This window comes from Gymnodraco acuticeps, unplaced genomic scaffold (genome assembly GCF_902827175.1).
Source record: "Gymnodraco acuticeps unplaced genomic scaffold, fGymAcu1.1, whole genome shotgun sequence".
In the NCBI taxonomy this organism is placed as follows: Eukaryota; Metazoa; Chordata; class Actinopteri; order Perciformes; family Bathydraconidae; genus Gymnodraco; species Gymnodraco acuticeps.
In genome coordinates this window covers 230156-243768 of record NW_022991342.1, presented here as the reverse complement: position 1 = coordinate 243768, position 13613 = coordinate 230156, and the positions used below count along the sequence as shown (strand labels likewise).

At 40.3% G+C, this 13613-nt stretch overlaps 1 protein-coding gene across 2 annotated transcripts in view; it reads left to right on the top strand.

The window, feature by feature from the left end:
- galt (galactose-1-phosphate uridylyltransferase) overlaps positions 1 to 13613 on the top strand; it is a 32757-nt gene that overhangs the window by 3599 nt on the left and 15545 nt on the right. For both annotated transcript variants that reach the window (XM_034240586.1, XM_034240585.1), the window contains exons 5-7: positions 1846 to 1975; positions 4318 to 4374; positions 12188 to 12310. In XM_034240586.1, coding sequence (XP_034096477.1) covers positions 1846 to 1975; positions 4318 to 4374; positions 12188 to 12310 — 310 coding nt within the window. The remainder of the gene's footprint in view (positions 1 to 1845; positions 1976 to 4317; positions 4375 to 12187; positions 12311 to 13613) is intronic.

Genomic DNA, 13613 nt, shown 5'->3' with positions numbered 1-13613 from the left:
CTAAATCTGGTGGAAAAAGATTAACACTTGCTTTTCCAGGCCTAGTAAAGTCCTTAAGTGACTATTATACAACAAATAGGGGCAGTGTAAGTCAGTTGTTACACTTAAAATGATTATAAATATTTTCAAGCATTATCCTCAGCTGGACATTAATTTGGGTGTCTTGACAAGGGGCGGGGCATCTCTAAGCAGTTGACTAATCACAACAGAGCCGGCCAGCTAACCAATCAGAGCAGACTGGGCTCTGGTTTCAGACAGAGGGTGAAAAGAGGTGCTGCAGCACAGGCAGAATGAGAAGAATAAAGAGCTTTTTGAACATAAAACACAGAGACATGTCACAGTAGAGGCATTATGTAATGACATTATATTTCAAGATATTCTTCTACCCAGAACATTTAATAAAACAGGGCATGTTTAGTCTCGTGTCTAAGGATTATGTTTGTATCCATTTATTTACATCAAATGAATCCAATGCCAGTGCAACATTTTTGTATGTACTTTAATTAACTGTTGGTAGTCCTAACACCTACACACAAACAAACACACTTTATATTAGAGTGCTAGCAGCTCCTGTGATACTCATTAACAATTTATGAATACCACCATTCAGTTTTGCTCTGAGCATAACATTCAAAGTCGTGTTCAATTATTGATCAGCTCTGTTGATAGACATCTCATTTATCTGACAGTAGAGCTGGTTCCCCCTGGGTGCTGTAGGTAAGGCTAAGAGCAAACACACACACACACACACACACACACACACACACACACACACACACACACACACACACACGCACACGCACACGCACACACACACACACACACACATGAATCAAATACACATACCTCTAAACTCTGTACAAAGTAAGACATAATTACACCAAGAAGCTATGTTTCCTCCAGATAGCCTGTCTCACTTTCTTTTGTACAGAATTCAGCACAAAATGTCCATATATCAATTGATATCATGATGAAAGCTCAGACCATATAAACTAGACGCTCTGGCTTTAAATCTGACCACGGACAAATCAAAATGTCTAAAATCAAGCGTCCTTCTATTATTATCTTTCAAATTCATACATTGCCCATTAAATCTCCCTTTGTGATGCTACTATCTCATCATGAATACATCTCGTAGCACAAGTGGTATCTGGGCAGAGCTCTAATACTCCCAGCAGCATGGGTGGCAAACATATAGAAAAACAATCTTACAGATTATAATTGTATTATTAATAACCAGCCCAGTCCTAAATACAGTAGATCAAATCTCGCTTTTTCAATGTTGTGTATGAAAATCCCAGGAAAGTCTGCAGCAGCACTATTATCACCGATTAACCATAATAAGAACAACGAAGACAAAACTCACAAGAAGAAAAGGCATTTCAAAATAAAACCGGAAACCAAAACTAAGATCATGACAGGAATTGGTATTTGTAATATGTATAATCTGTGGCAGCCCCGAAGCTCTGGAACTCCCTCCCCCAATACCTCCGTGAGTCTGAGTCCCTCACCCTGTTCCAGTCCCGCCTCAAAACCCACCTCTTCAACTCTGTATCCATAAGCCCCCCCCCCTCTCAATCAACTTCCTCCTGACTGCTTTTCTGTTTTGTTTTGGCTTTGTTTTTGTTTTGTTTGTCTACCCTCCCTCCCAAATGTAAAGCGTCTTTGGGTTCAAGAAAAAAAGCGCTGTAGAAAAAATAAAATAAAATATATTATAAAGATGACAGTTTAGGATGTTATTTGTCCTAGGTTAATTTTTTTTCTGCGGAGGATGTGGGTTATTAACTTTCCCCCGTGTAACATCTCTTCTGCCACCCTCTCTTTCTTCTTCACGTCTTTCTTCAGTAAGGTCATGTGTTTCCACCCCTGGTCTGACGTCACCCTCCCTCTCATGAAAAAGCAAGAGGTTGTCAAGGTGATTGACAAGTGGGCAGAGCTCGTTGAGGAACTAGGCGCCACGTACCCCTGGGTTCAGGTAAGACACACACACACACACACACACACACACACACACACACACACACACACACACACACACACACACACACACACACACACACACACACACACACACACACACACACACACACACACACACACACACACACACACACTCATATTAACACACTATTGATCCCTGTAAACTTTTCACCCCGCGCTCCAGCACCTCGGATCATTCCATTTTTCTTTTTAATATGTCGTGTGTTGGATTGGATCAAACTTTAATGATGCCTCTGGGTAAACGTACACATTCATTCAGCTGCAGGAAGAAAAGGGATGTCGATCAAATATGATCTAGAGGTTGGTCTCTGGCTTATTCCTGTCCCAGCTGGACTACGGTGATACCATTATAGATTTGCCTGTCCCACTGTTTTGGCCAAACTCGACCCACTCTACCATGCTGCACTGCGTTATATATCAAATGCACCCTATAGGACTCATCATTGCAAACTGTATAGCCTCAATGGATGGTCCTCACTTACTATGCGTAGGATGCAGCATTGGTTTTTATTAATGTATAAAGCCATTTTAGGAAAGCTTCCACTGTACATATGTGCCAGATTTGCCCCAGTTTGTGACTCTTACAACCTCAGATCCAGTGCCTGGATACGGGTCCAGGTACTGAGGCTGGGAAAAGGAGTCTTTTTCATTACGGTCCTTGGTCTTGGAATGACCTTCAATCACGCCTCAAACTGAGGGCACTTGTCCCAATAGCCTGTTTTAAATTGAAGTTGTCTGAGGTCCTTACCACCAGCTGCTCTTGCAGTAATAAGTAGTGTACCTTTCTTACCGTCCCAAATGTGCACAATGTTGTGACTGCTTTTCGCTTTTGTGTTTATTTGGTTGTGTTCTCTGTATTTTATATGTCTGTGTTGTGTGTAAAAATGTGTAACGCTGCTGCCTTCTTGGCCAGGTCAGCATTGTAAATGAGATTTTATCTCAATGCTTTTTATCTGGTTAAATAAAGGTTAAATACATTTTAAAAAAAAGACATTGTATAAAGTATAAAGGTTGATATTCTAACTGAATTCAGAAAAATCCGGGTTTGTTTTGTTCATTGTGTCCAATTGCACCAAATACTACTCTACACATGGCTCCCATAAGCCATGACTGTGGAATTGACACACTATAGAGTTGTAAAAGCATGAATAAAAACTATTTTCACTATCAAGTAAAGCAAAATCCCAAACTAAATCGATTTCTATTTCTTAAAATATCTGGTTGCTCCGTAGATCATATTTTAACTTCCAACCTTAATGCTCTGAAGGACTTCTTTCCAATTTATTTGGTTAACATTAACTTTTTTAACTGTATTATTAAATGTGTGTAGGATAATAAGACTAGGATTTATTTTTGGGGTTTATTTCAGCATATGGCCAGGGTTAGGGTAAGGGAGTCTGCACACCATTACAACTGGTGTCTGGAAGAGTTGACATTCTTACAAACCAACCCAATATGGCTCTAGAAATACCTCATGTTGATATTTCTGACCCACCTCTGATGGTGATAGATGATGGTAGCTTATTGTAATTTTTCTTACATAACTGCAAGTCAAAATTCCTTTCTGAAATCTAAAACTGAGTGTTTTCAGGGCAAGCCACTGAATCTTAGGATCCCTAAAAAGTCTTCTTTAACAGATAAATGCATGCATGGCCGCAGGGAAGTTGCAACAGTGTTAACTAAAGTTCAGCACCAAGGACAGCACCGTGCTCCCTGTCTCCATCAGCAGAGGATTTGCTCTGTTCAAAAGTCCTGGTGTGCTTTTCAATATGCCAACATATTCTTAACTTCACATGTGTGCTAACGGTCCAGCCCTAAAGACATGTGTCGGTTTTGAGATTTCGTCAAATGCTGTTGCCATGGTAACACAATGCTCGCCATGAAACACGGTTTTCTCATAACTCCAGTTAACATGCTCCCAACGGCCCAAAACTTCACAGGTTTGATAAGGATGCAGCCCTCAACACATCTAGGCATATTATGGGGTGTCATCAAATGCCGTTGCCATGGCGACATATCTCTCGCCATCAAACACAATGTTTATGATACTGCTGTAACTTCCATGTACGTTTTCCGATCGGCCTGAAACTTCCCACGTTTGCCAACGGCCGAGTACTCGAGACACCTATGTGACACGTCTACGTGCGGACAACAGCCTGCGGAGCGTCGAAGACCCGCTCAACGCTGCTTGCAGCTTTAATTATTATTATTTTTGTATTACCCCTGTTATTGAAAATGCTCTCCTTTCCATATTTGTAGTTGTTTTGACTTGCTTTGCCTAAACTCTGAATTTCTCTTATCTTTATATTTTTTTAGATCTTTGAGAATAAAGGAGCTATGATGGGCTGTTCAAATCCACACCCTCACTGTCAGGTTGGTAAATGCGCACATGCATGAACACATCATTAGACACATGTAAATGTGAAAAACACAGAAATAAATGAAATGTCCCCGAAGTGAGAATTATGTTAGGAACACACACATACATTAACACTCTCTCAGCAGACACTTCTTTCAAGACGTCTACTCTGGACATGCAGCACTAACATGAGCTAATAGAAACTTTTTATCATACAGGCACAACAGGATTTGTGTCATTGGTCCAATTTGCACGTATAAGATGCTGGCTTTTTACATACACTGCCAAATGAAGTTGAGTGTGTTAAAACAAATTTGCATAACAAGTTTTTATCCAGACGGGTCTCGACACAGAAGCTGTTAATTGACTCCCAATTACCGTGAGCTTTTATCACGTTTTTGTGGAAGTGTGAGATTGCTTTTGTCATCTTTTTGTGGTTTATTTTAATTCACATACATGTTAGTTTTTCTCTTGTCTTTTACGAACACCTCAGAGAAGGAGAGTTGCATTTCCTGTCAAACGTTCACCTGCTTGTTGAGAACACGCACAATCAGGAGGGAGAACAACAAAAACAGAAGAGTTGTTTGTGTAGACAGACGGATTTGTTGAATTTTAAACAACTACAGTTTTGCCAAAATTGTCAAAATAATGTGAGCCCATCAGAAACAGTAATCACTCTTTTCAGCCTGAGGGCAATACACAAGTTATTTGAAATAGTCATTACCTGGCCGAGACATTCATGTGAAAGGACACTGATTTAAGGGGAAAAGTTCTATGGTCATTATAAATAAATAAATAAACAAACCAAGGAAAAACGTTCCAACCTCAGTCATATTTTTGTATTATTCAAGTCATATTTTCGAATGGTTTATGTCTGAAATGGACCAAAGGGTCCTGAAATACTGAGTGAGAACTTGTAGCTGGAGAAGTGCCAGTTTGAGTCTTGGTACTCCTGAGGTGTCCTAGAGAAGAATATGTCTTTATTGTCATCATACCAAGTACAACGGAATTTCTTTGGCAACTCTCACTGCAGTAAAAGAGTAGAGCAAGGCACCGAACCCTCAACTGCTCCCCTTTAATAGTAAAATAACAGAGAGAAAAACTGATTTTCTCTCAGGCTTAATAAAAGTTGATGTCTATTCTTATTTTTATAAACTAGCGACCTGGCGGACGTGACAGTCCAAAAACAGAAACAACCACTAAAATCCTATTTCAACTAGAAAACCCAATCAGAGTAAATCCCCGGTAGCATTAGCAGGATCACTGATCTAGCTTTGGTTGCTTCCTCCGTAGAGTTTCTCAGATATCATTACTGCAGTGCAATTCAATAAGGAAGAAATACTACCCATTCTAAGGCTGTTCAATGAATATTAACAGCAGAGGGCAGTATATGACCTCACAATGACATGGTTTTAACAGAGAATCATTAGGTACTTCAGAAAGATACCATGAAAAGTAGTTTCAAATACAACTACTGAAAACACAGAAACGTTCTGATGAAAACTAAGTTTAAAGCGCTTTTTGATATTTCTATTCAGTTGCCATCAAAGTTTGAACAAAATAAATATGTTCTTTGTCGTCACATACACTTTGAAATCATTTTCAGAGACAAAATCAAACCTCCACCAAGTCTGTGATGAAACTTTAAAAAAAGTTTTAGCAGGTTTTTTTTGGTCTGTTTCCTGCATTCCAGATTTCCCTCGCTTAAGACATCAAAGTCCAGGAAAAGTAGAGTAAATGTGTACAGCTAGACTTCCCCTGCAGGCAAAAAACCGAGAAGAAGCATTGGTCTAAAACTTTGAAGAATAACGATCAGAAAATGTTAATCACGGTCTGCAGGCGGCGTTGCTTTTGATGAATCCAGTCCCACAGGAACAGAGCTGTATGCATTTTCATGTACGTGGGGAAAGGAAAAACTTTAAACGCCTCTAGAATAGTAATATTTCTTTCTCACGTAAGTAATCCGATTCTGTGAACTGCGCCGGAATTAGTTTGAAAACATTTGCCTCCCAGGAGCGGACGGATATTGAGTTGGTATTTACTCCCTAAGTATGTATTTATCTGGTGGGAATAGAGCTTATACTGTACTTTGCTTTTCTCTTGTGTTATTATGTTTGCTTTTCTCCGTGTTTACGAAAACACAGGTGTACAAATATAGCTAGAGTCGGCTCCAGATGTTGACAGGCGTGCAAATATATCCACACACACACATAACTCTGCCTGGAGGCGCGCAGATGTGCAGTATTTACACATACAGTTCACACACTAACCTTCCCTGTTTCTCTCTCTCTGTCTTTGTAAGATCACGATCATAAAAATGGTGCAGCCCTTAGCTAATATTTAGAAGTCATTAATATTAAAACCACGCTCTCAGTTTCTGCTCCCATTGCAGTAATTGTGTACAGAACCTTACCGAGGGCAAACAAATGCAGACAAACATTAGTAATTCCCATGTTTTTAAATGTTTCATCTTTATTGCATTTGCTTTATTACATATCAATTATTAATCATGACCCAGCATGGTACAGTTATGACATGTACCCTAAAGGCAAGTTCAGCAGGTCTACAATTAAAATGATGAAGCTTCTTGATCATCAAAAATATGTTTTTTTTTACAATTTTCCCCACGAGTTAAGACAGATTTATTTTCCTGTTTAAAAAAAAAAAAATTTCATAGGAGACACAGTGTGGTTCCCACATTGCATTCTGGGTGTTAAAGTGGAGGAGTGTTAATCAGAAAACTATTTGCCATGCAGCCTGAAGCAGTGCTCCTTAAAGCAGCAGTTCATGCAATGGAGTGTTATCATTGGAAAACCTGCTGACACAAATATGCCTTCTTTCAGTCAAACTCTTCTTTAAAGCTCTCTTAACAATTGAACATATTCCCTGGTAGTGTTTTACATGAATGTACAAAATACACAACGAGAGGCAAAAATAAAGACTTTTCTCAATTATCAACGCACACAGAATGCTCCTCGGTGCAGAAATAACTCATCACTATTCTGGTGTGCTGTCACTCATCAGAGAATATGTAAATACATCCCATTCAAAGTGATATCTCAGGTCTGATTTATTATGCATCAGTGAGCCATTTAGCATTCCTTCCCTGCTTTTACAGCCATTCAAATATCATAAAGTGAAAACACGAATACACCTTAATGTCCATAAAGAGCTTTCTGAATCCAGTGAAAGTACATATACGTAGCCTAAAAGGGTCTCTTATCCATAAAAATGAACTTTAGAGATGGATGTTTTCGTGAATGAAATGACATCCTATCCGTCTAAGACTATCAACATCTTAGTTTTCTCTAGTTAGAGTTTCCTTTTAGAATATCATTCTTAAGCAGAATGACAGCTGGTGGCTGATGAGAGGAACCTTTCAACAATGTGTTAGTAAGGCATCAAAATAGCTGCCTTTTTAGAGATGTTATTAATCATAATCAGGAAGCTGGTGGCTGACGGGCAAACGCCCTACAACGGCCCAATACACTTGCATGAGGAGAAAGGTGCTGCATTTCAATGTTTGGATTGGTTAGCTAGCTAGCTTACAGCAGATCTGCAATAATATCTTAGGAAATCATGCAATAACATTGTTTAAATAAACCAGTATAACTTACGTTTTAAGTTTCCAGTGATTGTTGGCCAACTTTGTAATCCATGAACGTCAAATAGTGCTACGGTCCCAGCAGTATGCATACTTTTTGTTTGTCCCTTTTGCCGTTGTGTTGCGAGCTTCTTACTGCGTTTTTTTATTTGCAGTGCTTCGTATATCCAGTGTTTTGTTATTGCAGCACTTTTAGTTAACACTGCGCATGTGTTGTCTAGTTGGTGAAAATGTTTCTTTATTTGCATGTGTTTTGTCACATTTGCATTGTTTTTGAGAGTACAGCCCGTTTCTCTTAATATAAGTATTTAGGGTGGCTTGAGTTCGTCTGCCACCGTCAGTTTCTGTCTCTATGAACACACGGGAGAGTGCTCTGACATTTTCTGTCATCATATTAAGAATGACATTTACCATGGCAGTGTTTGTTAACATGGTTAACCAGTGACTTACAGGATATACAGATGATGAGAGGGGAAGTAACTGGTGTATATTCTAGGGATTGATGATGGGGGAATTTTTTTTAGAACAGAACACAATCGAGTTATTGCAAACGGTTGGGAAACCACACAACTTGTACACCATCATTTACTCAATATTTAAACCAGCACCATTCAGTAATCTTGCAACCTTGGTGCTATCTAGGAAAGTAACATCATTAACAGAGAACTTTGCAGAATGCACAAAGGAAGTAAACAATAGCAGCACGATGGCGTATAATTCAGTTATATGACATGTGCCGTGCCCTAAAGGCAAGGCCGCGGACACTTGTCCAATTATAAAAGGTCCTTGATCATTGCCACAGAATATTTTTTTGGGTCCAGCTGGATTTGAACTTTTCGGGTTCCAACATTTTTGGCAAAAATGCCCAAAATATGGTTCCAGGCTGTTGAAAAAGATATATTTGAGGGTAAAATACAAAGAGCAAGAATCCCTGGCCTGCAAGCATCACAGGAGTTGTATTGGAGAGGGTATCAGCCTTAAGTTGTTCTGAAAACAGATCACAAAGGACCTCTGATGTACAATCAGCTCCTGTGCTTGAAAAGAAAAAGGCTCGACAGTGCCATTACTTCCCAATGACACTTGTCATTGAATCTGCCGGTGCCCTGCTAGCACTCCTCTATCTAGAATGTACTAACATACTGTATTAGAGTATGGTGTGCCAACTGTTCAGCAACAGATGGAAAAGAGCTCTCCAGAGAGTCATAAACAGACCCCAGAAAAATAATTGGACTTCGCCTGCCCTCACTGGAAGACATCTTCAGAGCCAGCAGCCTTCTGAAGGATGCAGCTCACCCCCCATCTTCATCTCTGCTCTGCTGCCATCTGGAAGCGCTACAGGGCGTTAAAGAGCCGCGGTCGCAGGCGCAGAAGACTGCTACTACCCAGTGGTGTAGTGGGGATTTTTTTACTGGGGGGACGCTATTTTAATTAGGTCATCCCAAACAATGCCACACAAGTGCGCACGCGCGCAGTGAACTCAAAAAACGGGCAGACAAGTCCACAGAAACTACCGGTATGCTTAGTCCTACTTTAGTTACTGTAGCCTACTGCAAAAGCAGACGGCGCTGCGCTCAACACACACACAGACTCAACACCATGGACACACTGGCACAAAAGTTACATAAACAATGTATAGGCCTAAATTACATAAACTACAGTATTGCAACTAAGCAGACCTCTCTCTCTCTCAATCTATTTAAAACTCATAACAAACAAACACAATCCTAAAATTAATTTATTAAATAAACGAAACGACAAATATAGCCTACTTATGCAAACAACATTGAATCTGGACTTGAAATTATTCTGATTAGGCCTAGACTACATTGCAAATAAGCAGACAGCGCTGCTTTTCACACACACACACACACACACACACACACACACACACACACACACACACACACACACACACACACACACACACACACACACACACACACACACACACACACACACACACACACACACACACACACACACACACACACACACACACACACACACACACACACACACACACACACACACACACACACACACACACAGCGTTTTGAAGACTGATAAATCCGAAAAGGATGAACAAACCAGCCCAGTTTCCCAGCTTTGCAGTCTATGCACGGGTATGCCTCTTGTTTCCTCCGCCACATCTCCTCCGTCCATACCTCTGGGAAAGGTGAGTTTGAGCTAGCCAGGGAAACGTTGCTAGCGCAGCTAACGTTGACGTTAGTGCTAGCATTATCCACGTCTTTAGGCGGCTCTTCTGATGATGTATTACTAGTAGCTTCACTTGTAGCTTCGGTGCTGCTAGCTTCTTTCTTCTTGTGAATTATATTCTTTTTAGAAAATAAGTCAAGTAAAACATGTTTGCCTGCCATTATAGAGCTTTTTCGTTAGCGTTCTTGAGGGAAAGAGCTGCCGCAAAATCGGCGGGCGGCGAGCTGGTTCGCCGTGGGTGTGTGACTGACACACCCCCAGCTCGCCGCGGGTTCCCGAGCCTGATGACGAATCATAATTCTTTAAGGAAATCTTTTTTATTTCGTATTATAATTACTGTGAAATGTATTATGTTTTTGTCATTATTACAACAAATACACTCTTGCAACTGATAACACTGGCAATTATTTTATATTTATTAGACTATTTAAAAAAAGATCATGCTCCAAATAAGTGGGGGTACGGTGTACCCCCGCGTCCAACGCCCACTACACCACTGCTCCTACCCTGAGCCCTCGAAGAACTGAACTCCAAGAAACAAAATGGGTGTGTGGGTGTGTGTGTGTGTGTGTGTGGTGTGTGTGTGTGTGTGTGTGTGTGTGTGTGTGTGTGTGTGTGTGTGTGTGTGTGTGTGTGTGTGTGTGTGTGTGTGTGTGTGTGTGTGTGTGTGTGTGTGTGTGTGTGTGTGTGTGTGTGTGTGTGTGTGGTGTGTGTGTGTGTGTGTGTGTGTGTGTGTGTGTGTGTGTGTGTGTGTGTTAGTGTTAGTGTTAGTGTTAGTGTGTGGTGGCAATTTTCGTTCTACAATTTGCAATGAAAATAGAGAAATTATTTTCTTCCAAGTTGCAATAATATTAAAATGGTATTATTAATGTAAATTGGATTTGAAATTCGAAGACTAGGCATAAGGTTCTTCTCAATGACATTAAATAACATGTATTATTGTGTCTGAGGGTTTGGTTTTGGTCAGATTTGACTGATAAGCTAACCATGCATCAACTGTCAACATAAATTCTGATTGGTGTGTTGAGCCCCGCCCCCGCCCACTTTTAGACCAGTGACACAATGAGAAACAGAAAACCTCCCAATATGTATCATGTGAAATAGCCACAGCCCTTACTATTTTGGCAGAAATAGGACCATTATGCTTTCGATAAGAAACTGATGGAGAAAATGATGTTGCCTAACGACACTGTGCTGTTCGCTGCAATGAAGTACCTATCTCAATTACTTCTTAGTGTCTTCGCGTTGATTCTCACCAAATTGAAATAAATGAAAGCCAGCGACTGCAGGGTAAAACCCATTTATCAATCTAAAAAGCTTAGAAAGGACAAATGAAACCCAGAAATCTTTGCACCTGTGAAACACTTATTGATGGAATAGTGTTGATGAATAATCCCATCAAATCACAGATCTAATGAGGTTATGGAACCAGGGCAGACTAGGGAAAGGTCCTCAGATTCCCTGTTCGCCCTTTCCATTTCTACACAGAGAGAAGTACACAGTAGTTCCAGTAAACATCCACTGATAAATTGCTATGTTAACAACCTCATGATAACCTCATATTCTGTGTTTAGTTTAGAAAAAGGTAAATGTGTGCATTTTATTATAAAGTTGCGTATATTTACAGACTGTTGCAAAAACTAAGAAGCTTATAAAAATCAGGTTTAAAACACAATTAAAGATGTTTGGAGTTTTATTTTAGTTATTAATTTAAATTTGTTGTCAAAGAGACGCTGATTTGAAACCGTTGTCACATACAGTTACGGCATTTCCTGTTTCTGCCGGAGAGAGGGGAGGCCGTCCCAAAGCTTGCCGCTGTATTTACTCCTTCCATCTGACAGGAGGGAGCCTCGTTGAGCTGCGAGTGTCACTCCACGGTATTCACTCCGTCACGGAGGGGGAGTGTGTAGGGTGTAGGGCGTGGTTTGGGATTGGGCCTAAGACTCAATGGTTTTCTTCTATGTCTCATCTTCATCATCTTCTTCCTGCTTCCTGTGACATTGTAGGTGTGGGCCAGCAACTTCCTGCCTAATGAGCCGGCTCTGTCAGACCGCTGCCAGAGAGCCTACTATCAGAAACATGGAGAACCGCTGCTGCTTCAATACGCCAGACAAGAAGCTGAGAAAAAGGTACGGCTATGCACTTATGAACACGAGGTCAAATAAGCTTCATTTTCCCTCGGGGAAACTTGTAATTTATTACTTCTTAGTTTAACCTAGTTCTACCTAAGTTTGGGTTGTTGGAAACGTTGAGAATGTGTGCATTTAAGGGTGAAAATATTATTTTGTTCTAGAATAGACATGTTGTATCTGTCATTTACCGTTATAACAGTGGATTTGAGTAAGTAAGCATTTTATTTTTAGTGTCGAGGATTTCCAGCTTAAAAATGCTTTTTGATTTCATTTCCTTAAATCAAGAGTATGTAGCTTCCATTACAGTATTTGTTTGTTCAAATTAATGCTAAAGCAATGTTAAACATTTAGTCTTAGGAATTTGGATTGATTGACCCAGAAAATCTCTTCTCTGACCTATGCATTATGGGAAAAGAAGCAACAAATGTGGCATCCAAGACTATAGAGGTCAGACACAATGAATCAAACAATAATGCATGCCTCTAAAGCGCATGTGATTCAATGTAGTGCTTATTTGGAACTGCCCAATGGAAAAAACTGGCAAAGATTTGGATTAGATTACCTAATTACAAAATGGTGATATCATACTTCACAATTATTATCCTACTTAGGCTTAGGGTAAGGGTTAGGGTTCATACTTTTCTTAACAGAACGTTTCCTCTCCCACCCTTTCCCATCATGCTTCTCTCTTTCTCTTACTTTCCTTTTTCCCCATCAGCATACTCCCTGTCTTTCAGCCAGTGAAGCATGTCATTGGACAGCATAGTTGCTCATTAGCATAATGCTGCGGCATCCATCTTAAACCTGCAAGAGGATTAGGAAAACAAACTGTGTGTTTGTGTGTGTGTCAGTGTGTGTGTGTGTGTGTGTGTGTGTGTGTGTGTGTGTGTGTGTGTGTGTGTGTGTGTGTGTGTGTGTGTGTGTGTGTGTGTGTGTGTGTGTGTGTGTGTGTGTGTGTGTGTGTGTGTGTGTGTGTGTGTGTGTGTTGTGTGTGTGTGTGTGTGTGTGTGTGTGTGTGTGTGTGTGTGTGTGTGTGTGTGTGTGTGTGTGGACAGCGGTAACCATTGGAGACGGGGTCTAGTGCATTAAGCATGTTGGCAAAGTCTAATTAGTGAGAAGACATTTGGTGGAAACCGCCAACAGGAGAATTAAACTTGACAAGGCCATGACTTCTTTGCCACCTGGAGCTGTAGAGAGATGGCTCACTTATGCTGCTTTATTATTAAATATGATTCATCTCTCAGGTTATGTTCACAGCTAAAATCCTGTTTTAATACCGGTTACGCTTGTTTTTATCTTG